Genomic DNA, 23127 nt, shown 5'->3' on the forward strand with positions numbered 1-23127 from the left:
ATGCAGGATCATATCTTGGTTAAGCCCTGTATTGAGTGGTTTTGCCAAGATATGATTTGTGCTTATAACATTCAGGACCTTGGAAAAGCTGGGTCAGGCTGGCTGCCAACATAAACACATTGCACATGAAGCTTTTCATTACACATGGAGCTTGGTCAAGACATGACTAATCAACCTGAGCTGGATCTCTCATACTGTACACAGCAACTGGGGGATGGTGCAGCAATTGATTATTCTGCCTTCAGGCACAACCCAGGGAATACATCATCCTCTCCTGCAAAGAATAACTGACATGCTAGGAGAGCTAGCCATAGAAGTGACAGAGCTTCATTATCCTAATGTTATATCTGTTTTATCAGCAAAACCACTCAGCACAGAGATTAACCAAGATATGATCCTGCATCAGTGTAGCTACAGCTTTTTCACGGTATGTATGCTTCATAATGCATCAAATCAAATGGTAGGTTTCCTTTAAAAGAAATCTACCACCAGCTTATTGGTAGTAAAATGTGCTATAATGTATGATTGTTACCTCTAGGGGATAATGAGCCCGTTTTCAGCTAGATCCTGCTGGTCTGTATGATGCAGGAAAGAGGGTTTAAAATTATGCCCCCTGGTTCATTCATATTCACATCTCCTGCCACCGCTCTGGCCAGAGAGCTGGTAACGTTATCAGGCTGTCCGGAAATCTCTTGCATGTGCGCGATCTTCCTCCTTGTGCAGCCTGATGCTTTCCAGTGCTGTTGCTCAAGGATTCCATAATTTCCAGAGAGCCAGATCACATCACCGGCTGTCTGGCCAGAGCGAGCGGTGGGAGGTGTGAATATTAATGATTAGTGTTTATAGTTCCAAAAAACAATAATGCACTTGTATTCATTAAAAATAAATCACTTTATTTCAAATCTATAATTAAAAATATTAGACAATACAAATGAGCTTATAATTGATGTGTTCCACATATTAAGCATTAGCCATAGCTTTCAACCTAAAGGGAAACTGCCTGTACATGTATTATATACCGGTGATAAACGCCCATATTACACAAGTTCAAGAAGTATATTCAGTCTAAAGTACAAGTGTATTACATCAAAAAACAGTGTATGTATATAATACAATTACTAACAAAAAATATGTCTCTCACCCGCTTTCTCAGGGGCAGGTCATGCCGCACCACCAGCTAGGGAATGGCGTACAATATGGGTAAGGTGAGAAGCTTCTTAATGTTGCTGTGAAAGCCATAATTTTTGTTAGTAATTGTATTATATACATACACTCTTTTTTGATGTAATACATTGCACTTTAGACTGAATCTATTTATTGGACTTGTGTAATATGGGCGCTTATCACCGGTATATAATATATGTGCAAGCAGTTTCCCTTTAGGATAAAAAGGTGTGGCAAATTCTTAATATGTGGAACACATCAATTATAAAATTATTTGTATTATCTACTGTTTTTATTATATATTTGGAATAAAGTCATTTAATTTCAATGAATACAATTGCATTACAGGCGGTCCCTTACTTAAGGACACCCGACTTACAGACAACCCATAGTTACAGACGGACCCCTCTGCCCACTGTGACCTCTGGTGAAGGTCTCTGGATGTTATTTTAGTCCCAGGATGCAATGATCAGCTGTAAGGTGTCTGTAATGAAGCTTTATTGATAATCCTTGGTCCAATTCCAGCAAAAATTTGGAAACTCCATTGTCACTGGGACAAAAGAAAAAAATTTGTCTAGAACTTCAATTATAAAATATACAGTTTCGACTTACATACAAATTCAACTTAAGAACAAACCTACGGACCCTATCTTGTATGTAACCCGGGGACTGCCTGTATTGTTTTTTGGAACAATATACAGTTATCTTTTCTTGGTTATGATTTATATTAAACTGAGTTCAGTTACAATCAAGGTTTTTAACGTGGTTCTTTAACATTAAGTATAAGAGATCCTACGCTGGTTATCTGGTTGTTACTTACCTTAAATATATCATAGATCTGCTGGAGGTCACAGCTGAATATCCCTACATATAGTAGAGGCTTCCCTGTACAGTATGATATTAGATTGTGCGCAGTCTCAACCTGCTGGTATATGTGTATCTATGCAGAGGCACTTGTGAGATATCCATCTGCAATGTATTATTCATCCACTGCAGCTATTTTAGGAAAGTGCAGGATATTCTCATACACATTGGAGTTTATGAATTGTGACACTGGAAGTGAAGCTCATGCATACACTAAGCATCATATAGAATTGACGTGAAATGCGTCAGTCCAGATTTCATTTGATTGGTTAATGATTTGCAATGATTTGGGTTTTCTTTTGCCTGATCATTTAAGAAAAAGACAAATGTAAAAGAAAATGAATAATAGGAACAAATACATTTTTTTTTCTATTCATCTCGTGAGTCTTGGATTCTTTTAAAGCTTTTTTAATGTTAGATGTAACAGTAATCCTATAATTCGCATTGGTTAATACAAGTTATGTTGTCTTTAATACTGAAGCGATTTCTTCAGAATAAGTCAAAGTTTCTTTTATCTTGTATTACAAGTTTATGGGGCTCATTTACTAAGGGTCGCACAAGCACTTTTGTCGGACTGTGCACTGTTTTTAGGGCTAAATAGCTTGCAAGGGTATTTAATAAGTGTGTGCGCTGGGATTGTGGGGCACGTGACCCTTTTTGTTGGCGTAGCTGCGCTGGCTTCCATGCAACACAAATTGGGGGACATGCCTCCGGGCGGGCCGACTGATTCGGACTGAGCGCGGGATTTAACTTTCAAATTGTGTCGCAAGCCCAAGCACTTAGATGCAGCACTAAAAAGATGGTGAACTCTGAGCGGGGAAGCGACACATTCAGGATATCGGGCGCACGATCTAAGTGAATGGCGGCACGGTGCATTATAGACGGGCAATGCACTTTCTATGAACTCCGGTGACCCTGTAAGTAAATGTGCCCCTATTTGTTGTTTTTCATATCCGTGGTTCAATGATTTTCACGGAAAACTTGCTGGGCCATTCTTTTCAAAGGGTGTTTTCACATCTCAGTTGTTTTCTACTTACCCGTTATCCGTGAAAACATTTTAAAACCTGCCTTTTTTCATGGATGCGGATCACAAAAGGCGATAGAAGTCTATGGGTCTGCAATGATCCATGCATTTTTTTCAGTGATGAGGAAATCAGATGTCTTGTTCCCTAACCAATGTTAAAGCCTTAATGTTTTTTTTTGCAGATATGGACAAAAAAAGTGAAGCAAAATGGAGACAAAATGGAAACAACACACATCGGATGCACAACAGACACTTAACACATAAAACAGTGTGCATCTGCCCTTAAACCTTTTTTTGGTGTTCCTAAACTTTTGTCCAGTGCATCTTTCAGCTTAAATAAAGTATTTCGCAATATTTTACCTAATATTAAACGACTAGCTGTTAGGTTCTGTGTTGGCGTCTTCCTTGGTTCTTTTTGTAAGACTGAGGAGATGTTGATATTCTTTGTGACTCGCCTTCCATGGGCAGGGAGGAACGATGTTTAATTGCTGGGCTGTTGATTGAATTCACCACACCCATCTCTTCCCCAGCTTCTCAACAGATAACACTCTGTGACTGATAGAGCTCTGCTCTTATAACCCAAGACTGAGTTCCTGGCAGCACTGTAAAGATCCTGTGTTCTGTTTGCTCCTTGTCAATTAAATATTCACTTTACCTGAGGTACTGTCTTGAATATCTGTGCTTCTGAGTTATTTTATTTTGGCTTTTGTTTTGTTTTCCCCTCTGTACCTGTGATTTTGTGCCTTATAGGCTATCTCTGTTGTAACCTGGATGGCTGTTTATTCTTTTTGTCTTATTTGTCTGTCCTTTTTCATTTCCCCACTTTGGCGTAGGGAGGGACGTCTTTGTGGATGACCCATATCACTTAGGATACGCAGGGGCAAGGAGGCTAGGCATTTGGGGGGCTGGAGCATATGGTTCCCTGTCCTGTTTTGTCTGTCCTCCCTCAATCTAACTCCCCTATTACATTAGCCCTCTCAGATAGGGTATGCTATATGCTTTCTACAATTCCATCAATGTGAAATTTTACCACAACAAAAGCATCAAACATGTTTCTAGGTAATATAGAGCCAAAGATTGGGATGCCTCAAGTGATGCTCCCCCTGCAACCTCTAAAAGTGACTGATCTTAGGCAAATATGAGTCTTCTCTAATTATTTTTATATGACTTTGTAGAAAGGACATTTCATAATCTACCTGGAGGGGCTAGGAGTTTAATAGGGTATATTCTGGTGACAGAATCCCTTTAAAGGGGATTTGAAGCTTTTTGATATATGTTATTAACATAAAGTCATTCTGGGTCCAGGAACTCAGTATACCCTCCAATCAGCTGATTCTGACTGTCACTTTTAAAAGTATTTAAAATTATACTTCGAGTCATGGAGGCGTCTGTTGTGAGGTGACAAGTCTCTGTGTCATCATCATTATCTCCTCTCTGCTCTCACAGCTCTCCCTCATGCAGAGGTGAGCTGGCTAAAGGATCGTATCCAGTTGTGGTCAATGATTCCTACTCGGAATGGTCACCAGTTATGAGTGGTGTACCCCAGGGGTCTGTGCTTGGCCCACTACTATTTAATATATTTATTAATAATATATAGAGGTAGGAATTAATAGCACTGTGTCTATTTTTGCAGATGACACCAAACTGTGTAGTGTAATACAGTCTATGGAGGATGTTCATAGGCTGCAGGGTGACCTGGACAAACTGAATGTTTGGTCATCCACTTGGCAAATGAGGTTTAATGTGGATAAATGTAAGGTCATGCACCTGGGGGCCAATAATCCAAAGGCAAAATATGTACTTGGGGGAGTAAATCTGGGAGATTCCCTTGTTGAGAAGGACCTGGGGGTACTAGTAGATCATAAATTGAGTAACAGCATGCAATGTCAAGCAGCTGCCTCTAAAGCTAGTAGGATCTTGTCATGTATCAAAAGTGGTATGGACTCTCATGATAGGGATGTAATATTACCACTATACAAGGCATTGGTTCGGCCTCACCTGGAATATGCTGTCCAGTTCTGGGCACCGGTCCATAAAAAGGATGCCCTGGAGCTGGAGAGGGTTCAACGTAGAGCCACAAAAATGACAAGGGGTATGGAGGGTCTTAGTTATGAGGAAAGATTAAAACAACTAGATTTATTTAGTCTGGAAAAGAGACGACTACGAGAGGACTTGATTAATTTATTTAAATATATGAATGGTCCATACAAAAAATATGGTGGTAAGTTGTTTCAGATTAAATCAAATCAAAAGACGAGGGGGCACTGTCTCCGTTTGGAGAAATCAAGGTTTAATCACCGGAGGCGACAGGGCTTTTTTACTATGAGAACGGTCAATCTGTGGAATAGCCTGCCTCAGGCGCTGGTCACAGCAGGGACAGTAGAGAGCTTCAAGAAGGGTCTAGATGCATTTTTAAACCTAAATAACATTGATGGTTATGTTATATAGAATTGTTTCCCCTAAATCCCTTCCTCATCCAATCGCTTCCCTTCCTTGGTTGAACTTGATGGACAAGTGTCTTTTTTCAACCGTATAAACTATGAAACTATGAAACTATGAGACCCTGTGCTGCAAGCTAATTTATGTCTGCTCACTTTTGGCTAGAGGGAGATGGGAGAGCTGAGAGAGCAGAGAGGAAATAATAATGATGACAAACAGACTTGTAGCCCTGCAACAGGAGCCTCTATGACTCTTTGCAGCTTGCTGGCAGGGAGCCTGGTATACAAACTTTATCAAAATGAGTGAAAGCAGAATTGTTCATTATAAAAGCAGATTGGAAACTAGTAGAGATGAGCGAACATACTCGTCCGAGCTTGATGCTCGTTCGAGCATTAGCGTACTCGAAACTGCTCGTTGCTCGGACGAATACTTCGCCCGCTCGAGAAAATGGCAGCTCCCGCCGTTTTGCTTTTTGGCGGCCAGCAACAGAGCCAATCACAAGCCAGGAGACTCTGCACTCCACCCAGCATGACATGGTACCCTTACACGTCGATAGCAGTGGTTGGCTAGCCAGATCAGGTGACCCTGGGATAGACTAGCCGCTGCCCGCGCTGCTCGGATCATTCTCTGTCTGGATGCCGCTAGGGAGAGAGCTGCTGCTGGTCAGGGAAAGCGTTAGGGTGTTCTATTAGAATAGTGTTAGGCAGGAGTGATTCAACAAGAACCCAACAGCCCTTCTTAGGGCTACAATAACGTTATACTTTTTTTTTTTGTTTGCTTGTGGCTGGGCTTGCTGGCACTAGTAGTGCAGCTAGTACCATATTGTGAGGAATTTGCAGGGGGACTTGCTACCGTTGTGTTTAGCTCTTAGTGACACACATATCCACCTCAAACACCAAAGTGGGAAAATTTATTAGGGGTTGGATTTCAATTAGGCACAGTCTGCCATTTCCTTTTTATTTTACGTTTATTTTTTCATAACTCAGCGTCATCTCATCAGTGTGCTTTCATACTTGGCTAGAAAATAGCCAAAGGAGAATCCAAACGGCTTACTTACGCCTACAATAGCGTTATATATATTTTATTTCTGGTTGATCTGCTGGTGGCTGTCCTTGCTGCAGTGCATCTACTAGCCAATTGTCAGGAATTTGGAGTGAGACTTGCGACCGCTGTGTTTAGCGCTTAGTGACGCACATATCCATCGCAAAGACCGAAGTGGGAAAATTTATTAGGGGTTGGATTTCAATTAGGCACAGTCTGGCAGTTTCTTTTTATTTTACGTTTATTTTTTCATAACTCAGCGTCATCTCATCAGTGTGCTTTCATACTTGGCTAGAAAATAGCCAAAGGAGAATCCAAACGGCTTACTTACGCCTACAATAGCGTTATATATATTTTATTTCTGGTTGATCTGCTGGTGGCTGTCCTTGCTGCAGTGCATATACTAGCCAATTGTCAGGAATTTGGAGTGAGACTTGCGACCGCTGTGTTTAGCTCTTAGTGACGCACATATCCATCGCAAAGACCGAAGTGGGAAAATTTATTAGGGGTTGGATTTCAATTAGGCACAGTCTGGCAGTTTCTTTTTATTTTACGTTTATTTTTTCATAACTCAGCGTCATCTCATCAGTGTGCTTTCATACTTGGCTAGAAAATAGCCAAAGGAGAATCCAAACGGCTTACTTACGCCTACAATAGCGTTATATATATTTTATTTCTGGTTGATCTGCTGGTGGCTGTCCTTGCTGCAGTGCATCTACTAGCCAATTGTCAGGAATTTGGAGTGAGACTTGCGACCGCTGTGTTTAGCGCTTAGTGACGCACATATCCATCGCAAAGACCGAAGTGGGAAAATTTATTAGGGGTTGGATTTCAATTAGGCACAGTCTGCCATTTCCTTTTTATTTTACGTTTATTTTTTCATAACTCAGCGTCATCTCATCTGGCATAGCAGTGTGCTTTCATACTTGGCTAGAAAATAGCCATAGCAATAGGATAGCATTGTTAGGTTTTAAAAACTAAAAAACACAAAAAAAACCTAAAAAACACAAAAAAACACAAAAAAAAGTTAAAAAAAAATTAAAGTTATAACTTTCATTTTCAAAATGTTTAACCCGAGGGCTAGGGGTAGAGGACGAGGGCGGGGATGTGGGCGTCCAACTACTGCAGGGGTCAGAGGCCGTGGTCCTGGGCGGGGTAAGACACCACCTGCTGATGAGGGAGCAGGGGAACGCCGCAGAGCTACACTCCCTAGGTTCATGTCTCAAGTTACTGGGACTCGTGGTAGAGCACTGTTGAGGCCAGAACAGTGCAAACAGGTGATGTCGTGGATTGCCGACAATGCTTCGAGCAATTTGTCCACCAGTCAGTCTTCCACGCAGTCCACCCATGTCACCGAAATCGGCACTCCTCCAGCTCCTGCACCTCAGCCTCCTCCCCCCCAGTCTGCCCCCTCCCAGGAAAATTTGGCATTTGAACTGGCATACTCTGAGGAACTGTTTTCTGGACCCTTCCCACAGTCACAAACCACTTGTCCGGTTGCTGCTCAGCAATTTTCCGATGCCCAGGTTTTCCACCAGTCGCAGTCTATGGGTGATGATGACCTTCTTGACGTAGTGGAAGAAGTGTGTAAAGAGGTGTCCGACGATGAGGAGACACGGTTGTCAGACAGTGGTGAAGTTGTTGTCAGGGCAGGAAGTCTGAGGGGGGAGCAGACTGAGGGATCGGAGGATGATGAGGTGACAGACCCAAGCTGGGTTGAGAGGCCGGGTGAACACAGTGCTTCTGAGACGGAGGAGAGTCCTCGACCAGAACAGGTTGGAAGAGGCAGTGGTGGGGCCAGACGGAGAGGCAGGGCCAGAGCAGGTGCATCAGCGCCAAATGTGTCACGTAGTGAAGCTCCCGTGGCGAGGGCTCCCGCGGCGAGGGCTAGATTTTCAGAAGTCTGGAGGTTCTTTAAGGAAACACCGGATGACCGACGGACTGTGGTGTGCAACCTTTGCCAAACCAGGATCAGCAGGGGTTCCACCACTACTAGCTTAACTACCACCAGTATGCGCAGGCATATGAATGCTAAACACCCCACTCAGTGGCACCAAGCCCGTTCACCTCCGGCCGTGCACACCACTGCTCCTTCCCCTGTGTCAGCTGATAGTCAGCCCCCTGCCCAGGACCCTGGCACAAAAACCCCATCGTCGCCTCCACGATCCTCCACAGCATCCACCAGCGTTCAGCTCTCTATACCCCAGACGCTGGAGCGGAAACGTAAATATAGTGCAACCCACCCGCACGCCCAAGCCCTTAATGTCCACATCTCCAGATTGCTTAGCCTGGAGATGCTGCCCTATAGGCTAGTAGAGACCGAGGCCTTTCGCAACCTCATGGCGGCGGCCGCCCCTCGGTATTCGGTCCCCAGCCGCCACTACTTTTCCCGATGTGCCGTCCCAGCCCTGCACCAGCACGTGTCAGACAACATCATCCGTGCCCTGACCAACGCCGTTTCTGACAAGGTCCACCTGACCATGGACACGTGGACGAGTGCTGCCGGGCAGGGCCACTATATATCGCTGACGGCACATTGGGTTAACTTGGTGGAGGCTGGGACCGAGTCTGACCCTGCGGCTGGTCATATACTGCCGACGCCGAGGATTGCGGGGCCTACCTCGGTCCAGGTCTTTCAGGCCTACTATGCCTCCTCCTCCTCCCACCCCTCCTCCACCTCCTCCTCCGAACTACCATCCGTGGGCATGCCGCCATCAGTCGGTAGCTCTAGGCACAGCAGCAGTGCCGTCGCTAAGCGACAGCAGGCGGTGCTCAAACTGCTGAGCCTAGGCGATAAAAGGCACACCGCCCAAGAGCTATTACAGGGCATCACGGCGCAGACTGATCTGTGGCTGGCACCGCTGAACCTGAAGCCAGGCATGGTTGTGTGTGACAACGGCCGTAACCTGGTGGCGGCTCTGCAACTCGGCAGACTGACACATGTGCCATGCCTGGCCCATGTGTTAAATCTGATAGTTCAGCGTTTCCTCAAGACATACCCCAATCTGTCTGATTTGCTCACGAAGGTGCGCCGCATCTGTGCGCATTTCAGGAAGTCCAGCACAGATGCTGCCACTCTCAGGGCAGCGCAGCGCCGCCTCCAACTGCCCGCTCACCGACTGTTGTGCGACGTGCCCACGAGGTGGAATTCAACATTAACCATGTTATCCAGAGTTTACCAGCAGCGCAGAGCGATTGTAGACTGCCAGATGTCAACTTCCACCAGAACTGGTAGTCAGGTCAGTCAGCTTCCTCAAGTCTACAATGAGGAGTGGACGTGGATGTCTGATATCTGTCAGGTGCTGAGTAACTTTGAGGAGTCAACACAGATGGTCAGTGGCGATGCCGCCATCATCAGCCTCACCATCCCTCTGCTTGGCCTGTTGAAAAACTCTCTGATCAGCATGAAGTCGGAAGCTTTGCGCTCGTCACAAGAGACGGGGGAAGAAGATTCCCTTGTTGATAGCCAAAGCACCCTTAGGTCTGTTTTTAAGCGCATATCGGAGGAGGTGGAGGTGGAGGAGGATGAGGAGGAAGAGGAGGAGAATGTTGGTGAGACACAAGAGGGGACCATTGTTGAGTCCTTCACTGTTCAGCGTGTATGGGCAGAAGAAGAGGAGTTGGAGGAGTTGGAGGAGGAGGAAATGGACAGTCAGGCCAGTGAGGGGAGTGAATTCTTACGTGTTGGTACTCTGGCACATATGGCAGATTTCATGCTAGGCTGCCTATCCCGTGACCCTCGCGTTCAAAGAATTTATTCCAGCACCGATTACTGGGTATGCCTACCAGCAGGCCCTGGTGCACAAGCTGAAACAGTATTTCCCTTCTGACAGCGCTAGCGGCAGAGTGCGTAGTTCTGCGGGACAAGTAGCGAGGGAGAGTAGGCGAGCAGGCAGCTTGTCCAGCACTGGCAAGGGTACGCTTTACAAGGCTTTTGCCAGCTTTATGTCACCCCAGCAAGACACTGTCACCTGTCCCCAGTCTCGGCAGAGTAGGGCTGATCTTTACAGAAAGATGGTGAGGGAGTACGTAGCTGACCATACCATCGTCCTAAATGATCACACAGCTCCCTACAACTACTGGGTTTCAAAGCTGGACATGTGGCACGAACTGGCGCTGTACGCCTTGGAGGTTCTTGCCTGCCCTGCCGCTAGCGTGTTGTCCGAGCGGGTTTTCAGTGCAGCTGGTGGCATCATCACCGATAAGCGTACACGCCTGTCGACTGACAGCGCTGACAGGCTGACGCTTATTAAGATGAATAAAGCCTGGATTTCTCATAATTTCCAATCTCCACCAGGTGAAGGAAGCTCAACCTGAATAATTTATGCACTCCTCCTCCTCCTCATTTTCCTCCTTCTCCTCCTCTTTGTACACTAAAGCAGAGGAAACTGGCTATTTTTTGACAGGGCCCACTGGCTCTAGCTATAGTACTTTATGCATTTAATTTTTCTGGAGGGCCACCTACCCGGTCCTCTGTTTTAAACAATTTTTGGGAGTGCCACATACAGGCACTCAATCTATTCAATTTTTCTGGAGGGCCACCTACCTGCTCCTCTGGTTTGAAAACTTTTTCGGACTGCCACATACAGGCACTCAATCTATTTCATTTTTCTGGAGGGCCACCTACCTGCTCCTCTGGTTTGAAAACTTTTTTGGACTGCCACATACAGGCACTCAATCTATTCCATTTTTCTGGAGGGCCACCTACCTGCTCCTCTGGTTTGAAAACTTTTTTGGACTGCCACATACAGGCACTCAATCTATTCCATTTTACTGGAGGGCCACCTACCTGCTCCTCTGGTTTGAAAAGTTTTTTGGACTGCCACATACAGGCACTCAATCTATTCAATTTTTCTGGAGGGCCACCTACCTGCTCCTCTGGTTTGAAAACTTTTTTGGACTGCCACATACAGGCACTCAATCTATTCCATTTTTCTGGAGGGCCACCTACCTGCTCCTCTGGTTTGAAAACTTTTTTGGACTGCCACATACAGGCACTCAATCTATTTCATTTTTCTGGAGGGCCACCTACCTGCTCCTCTGGTTTGAAAACTTTTTTGGACTGCCACATACAGGCACTCAATCTATTTCATTTTTCTGGAGGGCCACCTACCTGCTCCTCTGGTTTGAAAACTTTTTTGGACTGCCACATACAGGCACTCAATCTATTTCATTTTTCTGGAGGGCCACCTACCTGCTCCTCTGGTTTGAAAACTTTTTTGGACTGCCACATACAGGCACTATCCAAATTAAATTGTCTCCATAGCAGCCTCCACACGTTGTCTCCATTGCTACCTCCAAAAGTCGTCCATATAGCTGCCTCCATACATCGTCCCCTTATCAAACGAGGTGTGTCAGGCAGAAATTTGGGTTGTTTTCATGGATTCCACATCAAAGTTGTTAACTTTGTCGCCACCCTGCTGTGTTATCCACAAAATATACTGGCAAACTTTGATCATTTACCAATATTATTTCAGCGCTTCTTGCGCATCTGTTTACATTCCCCTCACCCGCCATATCCTAAACTTATAAGAACGCTACTACACTTGATCTTATACAAAAGGTTCTTAGAAGTGCTGTTTGGGGAGTAGCCTAGAGACAGGGGCTTGGATTGGCGAAAGCTCGCCTGGCAGCGGAGCGCCAGCTCCATGCTCATCATGCGCTTCTTGCGCATCTGTTTACATTCCCCTCACCCGCCATATCCCAAACTTATAAGAACGCTACTACACTTAACTTGGTGCAGGCTGGGACCGAGTCTGACCCTGGGGCTGGTCATATACTGCCGACGCAGAGAATTGCGGAGCCTACCTCGGTCCAGGTCTCAAAGGCCTAGTATACCTCCTCCTCCTCCCACCCCTCCTCCACCTCCTCCTCCTCCGAATTACCATCCGTGACCATGGCGCCATCAGTCGGTAGCTCTAGGCACAGCAGCAGTGCCGTCGCTAAGCGACAGCAGGCGGTGCTCAAACTGCTGAGCCTAGGCGATAAAAGGCACACCGCCCAAGAGCTATTACAGGGCATTCCACATCAAACTTGTTAACTTTGTCGCCACCCTGCTGTGTAATCCACAAAATATACTGTCAAACTTTTATCATTTACCGATATTATTTCAGCGCTTCTTGCGCATCTGTTTACATTCCCCTCACCCGCCATATCCCAAACTTATAAGAACGCTACTACACTTGATCTTATACAAAAGGTTCTTAGAAGTGCTGTTTGGGGAGTAGCCTAGAGACAGGGGCTTGGATTGGCGAAAGCTCACCTGGCAGCGGAGCGCCAGCTCCATGCGCATCATGCGCTTCTTGCGCATCTGTTTACATTCCCCTCACCCGCCATATCCTAAACTTATAAGAACGCTACTACACTTGATCTTATACAAAAGGTTCTTAGAAGTGCTGTTTGGGGAGTAGCCTAGAGACAGGGGCTTGGATTGGCGAAAGCTCGCCTGGCAGCGGAGCGCCAGCTCCATGCCAAGATCCAACTAACATAGTTTTAACTGCAGCACCTTTAATCTACTACTAGTTCACTGCCTCCATACATGGTCCCCTTATCAAACGAGCTGTGTCAGGCAGAATTTTGGGTTGTTTTCATGGCTTCCATGTTAACTTTGTCGCCACCCTGCTGTGTAATCCACAAAATATACTGGCAAACTTTTATCATGTACCGATATTATTTGAGCGCTTCTTGCTCACCTCCTTTGGTTCCTCTCTGCCACCCATTGGTTTGAAGCCTGAGTCCATTTAGGGTATGTCGCCATGCCACTCTCTAGCCTGCCGCTGCTGCCGCTGCCTCTGCATGCCGTCCCCTATAGTGTCAGGGTCAATTATTGGATGTTTTACATGCTATCTAGCTTCATTCTGTCACTCTGTCATGGCCATGCTGTTGCCCATAATTTTGGCATAATGGTGCGATTAAGCAGCCTCAGAGGCATCCATGCATGCTGCCCCTGCTGTTTCCTGTCCATTTCCGTGGTGTTTCCATCCTTTTCTGAGGTTCCCAGGTGTTTGGCCAAGCTTCCCTGTGCAGAGCCTTGGTCCCCTTGAAAAATGCTCGAGTCTCCCATTGACTTCAATGGGGCTCGTTATTCGAGACGAGCACTCGAGCATCGGGAAAAGTTTGTCTCGAATAACGAGTACCCGAGCATTTTAGTGCTCGCTCATCTCTAGAAACTAGTATTAAGCCTATTTTTAGGTGAAAATATGAAATCCTGATGACAAGTTCCCTTTAAGGATTAATGTCACCTCATTGTTCAAGGATTATGGCTGGTGTGAGTAGGAAAACTGGAAAAAATATCTACTTTGTTTTGATGACAAAAGCTGCCTTGAAATGTTGTCAACTATGCAGCAATAGTTTACACTATAGACAAAGCTAATCCAGTCTGCCAGGTAGATATTTATAGTTATTTTAATTCATTAGAATCTACTAAATAGAATAATTTGTTATGATATAAATGTAACTAAGGAATACCAGTGGATGAAATTCTTCTGTATGACTTGTGTTATTTCTGGAAGCTTCTCTTTCAGTGAGACCTTGAAGCAAGAAGCTCCTTAATTAATACCATTATGTATGATGCCGAGGACTGCGGAGGAATGAGAACACAGAAATTAGAATAAGACCACTGCCGCCTTGGTAAAATGCCACGTCATTTCTCAAATGTGAATGATATTGAGGCCAAGCATTTTAAACGCTGGCCATTCATTTTATCAGGAACGAGGCAGAAAGTAGGTCACAGTGTGCTGAGATTTCTCTTAAAGACTTGTATAATGTGCTGCACTGCGCTTTGTCGCTGTCCTTCAGATCCGCACCAGGGACAAGGCCATATCATCAGAGAAACTTTGTGATGATGAGAAGAAGAAAATATGGTTTGAACTAACATGTGATAACTGGTCTTCTATAGCCATGTCCAAACCCTGTATGACCCTCTATCAACTCTTGACATCTCTAAGACCCACCCAAACAAATATGGCGTGATAGTGGGGCATTTATCATGGTTTGTATGCCAGTTGTTGGTATGAACTAAGGCATACAGTAGGTGTAAAGTAAAACTAGGCTTGACAGATAAACAGTCGATCCCCTTCTTAAGAACACCGGACTTACATACAACCCCTAGTTACAAACGGACCCCTGGATGTTGGTAATTTACTGTACTTTAGCTCTAGGCTACAATAAACAGCTGTAACAGTTATCAAATGTGTCTGTAATGAAGCTTTATTGTTAATCCTGATTCTTATGACAACCCAATATTTTTAAAATCCAATTGTCACAGAGACCAAGAAATTTTGGCTGGGGCTACATTTATAAAATATATAGTTCCAACTTGCATAAAATTCAACTTAAGAACAAACCTACAGAACCTACCTTGTACGTAACCCGGGGACTGCCTGTACTACCCAACATGAGGCATTTTAAGAAATCTTGCTCAGTAGAAGACTTCCTTGTCTAATTGTTGGATAGCAGTAGTAAGGCATCCTGTGCACAACCGTGAGCCAGCTCACCACCCCCATAGACTTCTATTGTACATGATCACGGTGCATGTACTTCATCTCTTTCTACCATGACTATGCCCCAAAATACATAGCAGGTCCTATTCCTTCCAAGGTTGCGATGCAGCCTTTCCTTTCCTATGGACATCAGCAATGACCACCATTGTATGTTTGTGACCCGTTTTGCACACATGTTCATGTGCATGAGGCCTAAATCTGTCCCAATGTGTCCACAGTCAAACAAAGCAGTCAGGCACTTAAATCACTGCTTGGATATTTCTACTCCTCAATACAGAATATGCAATCAAACTATATTTATAAATAAATTTTATTTTATTTAATGACCGATACCTCATATTTTATAAAAAAAAATAGAATCCCTTTAAATACATTTTTAATTTGCATAATTTCATGATGCCATTTACAAAAGAAAAATCATATCTACGACATGTTGTAAATTCTAAAGTGTTGGCTTCAGGATCGCACTTTAATGTATTGGGATGATCCAGTCCTTTGTAGAATATGGGCTTCACCCCTGACCATAAACCCATCTTGTGTCATGCAAAGTTCAGGTTTCAAGGTAATTCTTTCATAATTTAGTAGATTGATTCAGAAGAAAGAGTGGTCTTGTTCTGTTCACATTCTGGTCTCCTCTGGTGGGCGGCTCATGAAATCCTGAATTGCTTGATGCAAGGGTAGCCACTTACTTATTGATATCTTCAGAGCTGTAATCCAGCTGGTAAAATAATAATTCACATTATTACTATATATTAAAAATGTATAAGCCTTTATTACTCCATACTCTTTGTTTTACACAGCCCTGAACATAGACATATCTATTTTTGTCTTGAGGTATTATAATCAGTCCCGACTTACATACAAATTCAACTTAAGAACAAACGTAAACAACATATTGTATGTAACCCAGGGACTGCCTGTAATATATAAGTTTATCTGATTTAGAACAAGGAGTAAGAGGCTAAGGTAACCCCGATAGGACTCCAAGGAGGGACGGTAAAAGTTTGGATTAATGCTCCCACACAGTTCACTAGAATAAACTCCTCTGCAACATTTTCCATTATTTTTATGTGCTTTTTGAGGTTTGAGTAACTTGCAGACTGCTTTCCAGAATATAATACATTTATTGTGGCTGCACATTTTGATTAAACCTCCTCTATAAATGGCCGATGCCACTTACCGTTTGTTTTCAGCTGCGTTTCCTGCACTGAGATAGAAGGTTTTGAATTCTTCGGATGGAGGTCTGAGCTCTATAATGCAGCGTCTAGAGTTTAGCGTTTGCTCGCTGACTGTATATCCTTGCAGATAGATGCCACCTTTAAATTAATAAGAGAGAACTGATGACAGGAATTCAATAAAGACTATGAACTGGCTGTATGGAAAGGTGGAACTTGTGCCACCACTTGTGAGCATTAGAAAGCTTAATAATATATTAATTGCATAGATCTATAAATCATATTCATGAATTAGCTCAATATCTGGCAGAGCAAAGAATGATAATGAAAATTTCCACACAAACTAAAGACTCCCAATTTTAGAGGCTGTAAATTGGGCTTTAAGATTATTTACTTCTGGCCACTATTTCATATGTTTGATGGCAACATGACTAGTTCAAAGTAGGTAACCGAAAATGGTCTATTGGGTAACTGAATTGAATTCACATAATACAGACTAAATATTTTATTCTCTGGTTTATTCTTTTTTGGATTTTTGTAGGACAATTGTCAATCCTTTTACTGGGGCAGTATATGGGAGTTTTTCTGCTCCTTCTGATCTTCAACTGTGTCACTGGATCTACAGTATGACTCTCCATCTGATCCATCATCTTATGTGTGGACAGGAAGTCTTTGTGTAACTGACTTCCTGTCCACACATAAGACACTGTGCCACATGACAGCTAGAACTCACAAAAGGTCAAGAATTTGTGGAGATTAAATATGTCCACACAGTGAAAAGATAAAAAGTAGCATCACGTGTAAGGTATTACCTAGGGCACTGTTTGAGCGAATGCTCGTGTAGAAATACAAGCAGCCATCCTTCAGGATACAGTAGTGCTCTACCCATGTATCCTTGTTTCTGTCTAGTTGATGCAGTAGACCTAAACACTCGGGGTTCTTGATGGCTAGAGGGGGCAGACTGATATTGTGCATGGTGACATCAACCCACACATGGTTCTGCAAAAATACAAAAAAATAATGAATGACATTTTAAAAATATTATCTCTTTTACCAACTCTACCTGAGATCTTTAAGAAAAGCTTAATTATTTCCCTTTCTTATAATCTTAAAGGGAAACTGTCACCAGATTTGCACATATACAGCCGGTGACGGGTTTCTATAGAGGTCTATTAACTGACTGAGACCTTTCTTTTAGCTAAAAATTGTTTCGTTTCCATCCACATAAATCACCTTTTATCTTATATTACCTGGCATCAGAGGGGGAGAAGTGTCCTGCTTGGCCGGCCCCATGACTTAAAGGGGTATTCTCATCTGGGCACTTACATTCAGTTTCATTAATCTGCCATATATAAACATTTCTTCAATTGGATGTTATTAAAATAAATGTTCCTGTGTGAAGATAATTTCTCATAAATGTAACCATGTTGTCCCTTAGAAACGAGATGGCTTCCTCGGATACGGCCACGTCTGATAGATTGAGTGCACAAAGAAACAAAAGGTTATTGTATATAAAATGTCTGTGAGTTACTACATGTCGCACAGCCGTCCTGTGGTAATGATCGCTGAATCCTGGTGCTTTGGCAGGACTCTATAGCGCATGTCTGGCCACCACTGCCAGAGTATGACGTGGTCGTATCCGAGGAAAGTATCTCGTTTCTAAGGGACAGAATAACTACATTTATGAGAAATTATCTTCACACAGGAACATTTTTTTTAATAACATCCAATTGAAGAAATGTTTACATATGGCACATGAATTTTATTAAATGTAAATGCCCAGATGGGAATACCCCTTTAACAACCCAATTCAATCATAGTATGTTGGTAATATTTGTTCTTGGTATGGACGATTTAATCATGATAAAGTGGTATGGTTGAATAATAGTATAACATAATTAATCAGTCATGGTAGAGGATGAGGTTTGATTATGGTATAACAATTTAATTCATTCATCGTAATAGAGGATGAAGATTTACTTATGTTACATCCATCCCTTCATCACTCCCATTGCCCTTAGGTTCCATAAGTGTTTCCATAGTGTCATCGCTCTTGCAGAGGAACTCGAAAAACTGCATTTAAAAAGGGTTAATCAAAATTGAACATAATGAGGTGGGATTGATGGTTTATGGACTTGTGGTGTAAAATGTCCAATTGACATATTCAATTGGAAAGGTAGAAAACCCTATAAATGAATTGTAAACTGTTATTCAAGAAAACAGTAGTCACTATTTACCTGGTTAAGAGGATGTACTGCTTTATCCATAGCTTCCAGCCACCTATCACACAAAATATGAAGAGATAAACCATTTAAATCAGACATATGGGAAATATAATTAGTGTCATATTTGTATGGTTACAGCCATCAGCATGGCACATGGCTGGGTCTAAATGCTATAAAACACAAGGCATCTAAAGCAACACTCTCAGATGCTGGAAGGGTGGTGTCATTTCAAGTGTCTATATATTCGTCCTTATATAATATTCTATAATCTGATACCAGAACTTGGTATCTAAATCTATAATCTAATATATTTCAAATCATATCAGGCCTGTGGTTCTGTAAGCTACAAAACCGGGGAAAGTGGTAGTTAAAGGGGTGTTCCCATGAATATAAGATTCTTATATGTACAGTACTCAAGATAACAAAATAACAGATTCTCTAATTCACTGTTATTAACAAAAATACAGCATTTCACAGATATAATTTCAACTTGTCAGCCCTGCTGTTTACAATTTGGTTGCCCCTGGGTCCACAGGGAATCATGACTATGGTCAGCTAGATTCTTCTTATGAATAGTGTCTGCACACTGCAGTGCTCTCTTCCCCATGCCTCTCCCCCCTGCGTTGCGAGACCAGCTCTGACACAGGCACTTCCCGCCAGCAAGCATCAGCATACAGAGACTAACTGTACAAGGTACAGGCAGATAAGGTCTTTATCTGGGAGGGAGGCATATAGCAGTGCTGACAGAGCAGCGAGTTACATTATGTATTAAATTCATCACATCATCTCTCATCTCTGATCTGTCTCTTCTCTCTTTTTCTATGTGTCAAATACTAGTAGATTGTTCAGAAGCTATATAAAAGTGTAGCTAAACCTTATACCCTGATAATCTAAGCACACTGTCAGCACACAGCATCTCATAGCACAGAGGAATCATGAAGTGTCTGCTTAGAGAGTCCCCACCCACACTTTGGAATTTTGCACTGACCATCACTGAGTAATAGGAGCTAAAACAGCAATCAAACTGAGTAAAATTGTAAAGTAAGAGTTAAAATTATCATTATTATGTAAACATCACTAGAGGATTAATATTTGAGAACTCTCTTTCATGGGCAAACCCTTTTAAATTCATATAATGGAATTGGATGTTTATCTTTTTGAAAGATTGAATTCTTTTCTTTAATATGGTACCAGAACCATGGCTTTAGCTACTGTAGAGGCATCATTGAGCCTGACTCATCTCTGGCATAATATCACAGTTTTCTGTTCATTTTGACATGACTATACAGATTTTTTATAGGTTTTATTTCACGTAAAAAGGCAATGCAGGAAAAGACATTTCATACCCTACCTAAGGGTGCTGCTAGTTTGGTGGGGTAAAAGTGGGTGACAGGTTTCATTTGACAAATTTGACATTTCAAAGCCATAGTATAGTGTAATATCTACCTTTTCATTTCTTGGTTGGATGTGGCACAGAAATAGTAAATTCGGTTTCCAGATTGTGGGACACATCGAAAGACAAATGGTTTCCCCAAGGTGGTATCAATGCCAATTTCAGATCCTTCTAATTTTGTCACCTCTAAGGGACGGCATTTCCCCTCATCCTGAAGTGAAAATACATTGTTTATTTGTAGCAAGTGAAGCGACTACACGTTACATCTTTACATTATGCTTACAAATGTGTTTCTTCCATTCACTTAATTAATGTGAAAATTTTTATGCCAAATACAATGTGTACACAGGATCCCCTCATGAACTCAAAGTTTGAATTACATTTCATTACAACAAACCTATATCCCTTGGAGGAAATCTACCATAAAGAACAAGCATGGATAACCCAAGGACACTTACCCATAGATCTGGAACTGTGACTATGGCACTATTCTCATATCTGTTATCCATTGCTCCTTCCTTCAAAAATTAACCTTTAAAATGATGCTAATGAGCCTGAAAGTATATTAAGGCGGTTCTGAGAGCCCCTCCGTGCTGCAGATTCATATGCTGTTACAGTGTGCAGGAGCACTTCCCTCCCACTTCCTGTTCTGCAGTGAGATTACATCAGATAGAGGGAAGGGGGAGATCCTGAGCAGGGAGAAGATGGAGAGAGTCTCACAGTCTGGGAATCTGAAGCACAGCGGTGCTCTGGGAATTAGCATAATTTTAAAAGTTGATTTTAGAAGGAAGGAGTTCATAGATAACAAATATAAGAAAATTACCACAGTCACAGTGCCTGGATCTATGAGTAAGTTTATCAATGCTTGATTCTGATGTTAGATTATCTTTAAAAGTACTGTACATTGCTATAGCAGTATGAGGAATCCATAGTACAGAATTTCTAAGGATTAGCTAAATAATTTTAGTAACAATTTGGGAAATTTGAGCTTATTCTAACCTGATTAAAGAAGTTTGTGAATGTCCTATCACAAATTTAGCAGTCATGGGTGGTTTTAAGGGATACAGATAAGAGTCTCTGGGACAGTCCCCGGCTTATACCAATGTGAAGCTGAGATGTATGCAGAAAGATAGAATTATACAACAATAAAATAAAATGGGGCAGGATGATGAAATTAATTATTCCCATTACAAGAATGTGGGGTAATATCCTCCTTACCTGTTTGCTGATATTGCTATGATAATGGTTAGGAGCTAAGCCAATAGAAAAGGGTCTGAACAACATTAGCCTCTTTACAAGTGCTCCACAGCAGCTGAACTGCCTATAAATGGTGAGGGGGACACCGGTGCAGACTCGCCCCGGCCCAGGGGCCTTAGGGGGCTTGTAAGCTGTCTCCTCCCTATTTATACTTAGAGGGTCTAAACCAGAAATTGTATTGGGGCCCAGCAGCTTCAAGTTACGCCAATATTTAGGCCATTGATTATATAGACGCTTGCTATAATATAAAGTGCTTTGGCTGAGCTTTGTATATTAACCAAGAACAACCCGCGCAACTTAGTTTTTCTGTTAGAGCCAGAGATTAGGATTTCTTCGAGTAATGGTAGTTGCTTGATAACGCAGGGATGTGGCATGTACACTGGCAGAGGTTTAAGCATAAGCCTATTGCTGTCCTAAGCTGTTTACATAAAATGCTTAGGCTTACTCCCGGGAACTCCCAGAAGCAGAACAAAGCATTCTCCATACAGAATATACAATTTTTACTAATTCTCATTGGAGTCATATAATAGGAAAAGCCCTATCATTTATCATCAAAAGAGTAAAATAACGGTGTCATACGATCACAAGAGACCCCTAATTTACTTATTCACAATTATATGTAAACCCCCGTGACCAAATTAAAATTTAGACTACGGTAAATGCTTTAGTAAAATGGGGATCTCCATTTATTAAATGGTTTGAGATCACAAATGGATGAGATTTAATACTAAACAGCAAAGAGACAGGAAAAAAGTATAATTATTATCCTAGGACACGCCGGTATTCTCATGTAGTCAGACAACAATAGGGTCCATGTCTTTTTACTCTATTTCTGGAAGAGGCAAATGGAAGTCCAACTTTTTTGCCAATCTTTTCATGTTGTGCAAACAGGACCCTTTTTTGATACCCTACTGATAAGCAAGTTATAATCTATCCTATAAATAAATGATAACTTGAAAACTTTAATTGGGTCCAATCCAATTAAAAAGGTTTTCCCACTAAGTAGAATTATGATGAAGAGGGGGCTACTCGGTAAAAAAAATAAAAAATAGAGTTTATTAACTCTGCCCTGTCACCCTGGTAGCAAAGATTCTTGTCACAATCCACTTCCTGGGTGTGTCCCAACATGACAGGAAACAGGGAGGAGGCTTAGCCAATCATTGGTTGTAGCAATCACAGGAAGTGGGCAGCAGTAGGAAATGGGGAGCAGTATGTATAGTATGTATGCCCACCACATACCTCTTTTATTTAGTTAGTAAAAAGTTGCTTAGTTATTTAGGTGGAAATGGTGCACATAATTTGTATGTACGTGGTGTATAATATATATGTATGTATGTATATTTGTTACAAGTATCTTCAAGAGTACATTGTTGATTTCTTAACTTTGAATGATAATTGATAAGACTACAGCTTGGAAATATAAAAACCCTTCAATTTAGGCTGCAATCACATGGACAGGTGCTCGGACAATATTTTTGCTAATTTATTAAAAAAGAAATTATTCAGTATTGAGTAGAAACACCTTTTGAGCAAGTACAGCAATGCCATTCTTCTGTGCAGATCCTCTCCAGTTCCCTCAGGTTGGATGGTGAACGTTTAATTGGGTTTAGGTCAGGATTATGGCTGGGCCACTCAAGAATGGTCATAAAGTTGTTCTGAAGCCACTGCTTTGTTATTTTAGTTGTGTGCTTAGGGTCATTGTTGGAAAGTGAACAACCCAGTCTGAGGTCCAGAGCTCTCTGGAAGAGGTTTCATCCAGTATATCTGTGTACTTGGCTGCATACATCTTTCCTTCAGTTGCAACCAGTTGTCCACCAAGTTTCACTGTTGGGATTGTATTTGGCAGGTGATGTGCAGTGTCTGTTTTTCTCCACACATACCACATAACATTAACATTATTTCTCATAGTCTAGGAGTCCTTAACCCCATAACGCAATCAGACGTACATCGCGTCTGGAAATGGGGTGCCTTAGCGCATCCAGACGTGCATGTACTGATTGCACAAATGGGGTGACAGCTCCAGGTCCCGGGGGCACAGAGCCAG

The 23127-nt window shown here is 42.5% G+C and overlaps 1 protein-coding gene across 2 annotated transcripts in view; it reads right to left on the bottom strand.

Annotated features, from left to right (window-relative positions):
• Positions 1 to 15133: 15133 nt before the first annotated feature.
• LOC140121098 (uncharacterized) overlaps positions 15134 to 23127 on the bottom strand; it is a 53326-nt gene continuing 45332 nt past the window's right edge. The window contains exons 10-14 of one of the 2 annotated variants that reach the window (XM_072140315.1): positions 19880 to 20037; positions 18446 to 18488; positions 17021 to 17207; positions 16214 to 16349; positions 15134 to 15751 (exon numbers count right to left, since the gene is read on the bottom strand). In XM_072140315.1, coding sequence (XP_071996416.1) covers positions 15652 to 15751; positions 16214 to 16349; positions 17021 to 17207; positions 18446 to 18488; positions 19880 to 20037 — 624 coding nt within the window. In that variant the 3' untranslated portion in view covers positions 15134 to 15651. The remainder of the gene's footprint in view (positions 15752 to 16213; positions 16350 to 17020; positions 17208 to 18445; positions 18489 to 19879; positions 20038 to 23127) is intronic. The other variant, XM_072140325.1, reaches the window with a different exon arrangement.

Source organism: Engystomops pustulosus, chromosome 1, assembly GCF_040894005.1.
Source record: "Engystomops pustulosus chromosome 1, aEngPut4.maternal, whole genome shotgun sequence".
NCBI classification, from domain to species: Eukaryota; Metazoa; Chordata; class Amphibia; order Anura; family Leptodactylidae; genus Engystomops; species Engystomops pustulosus.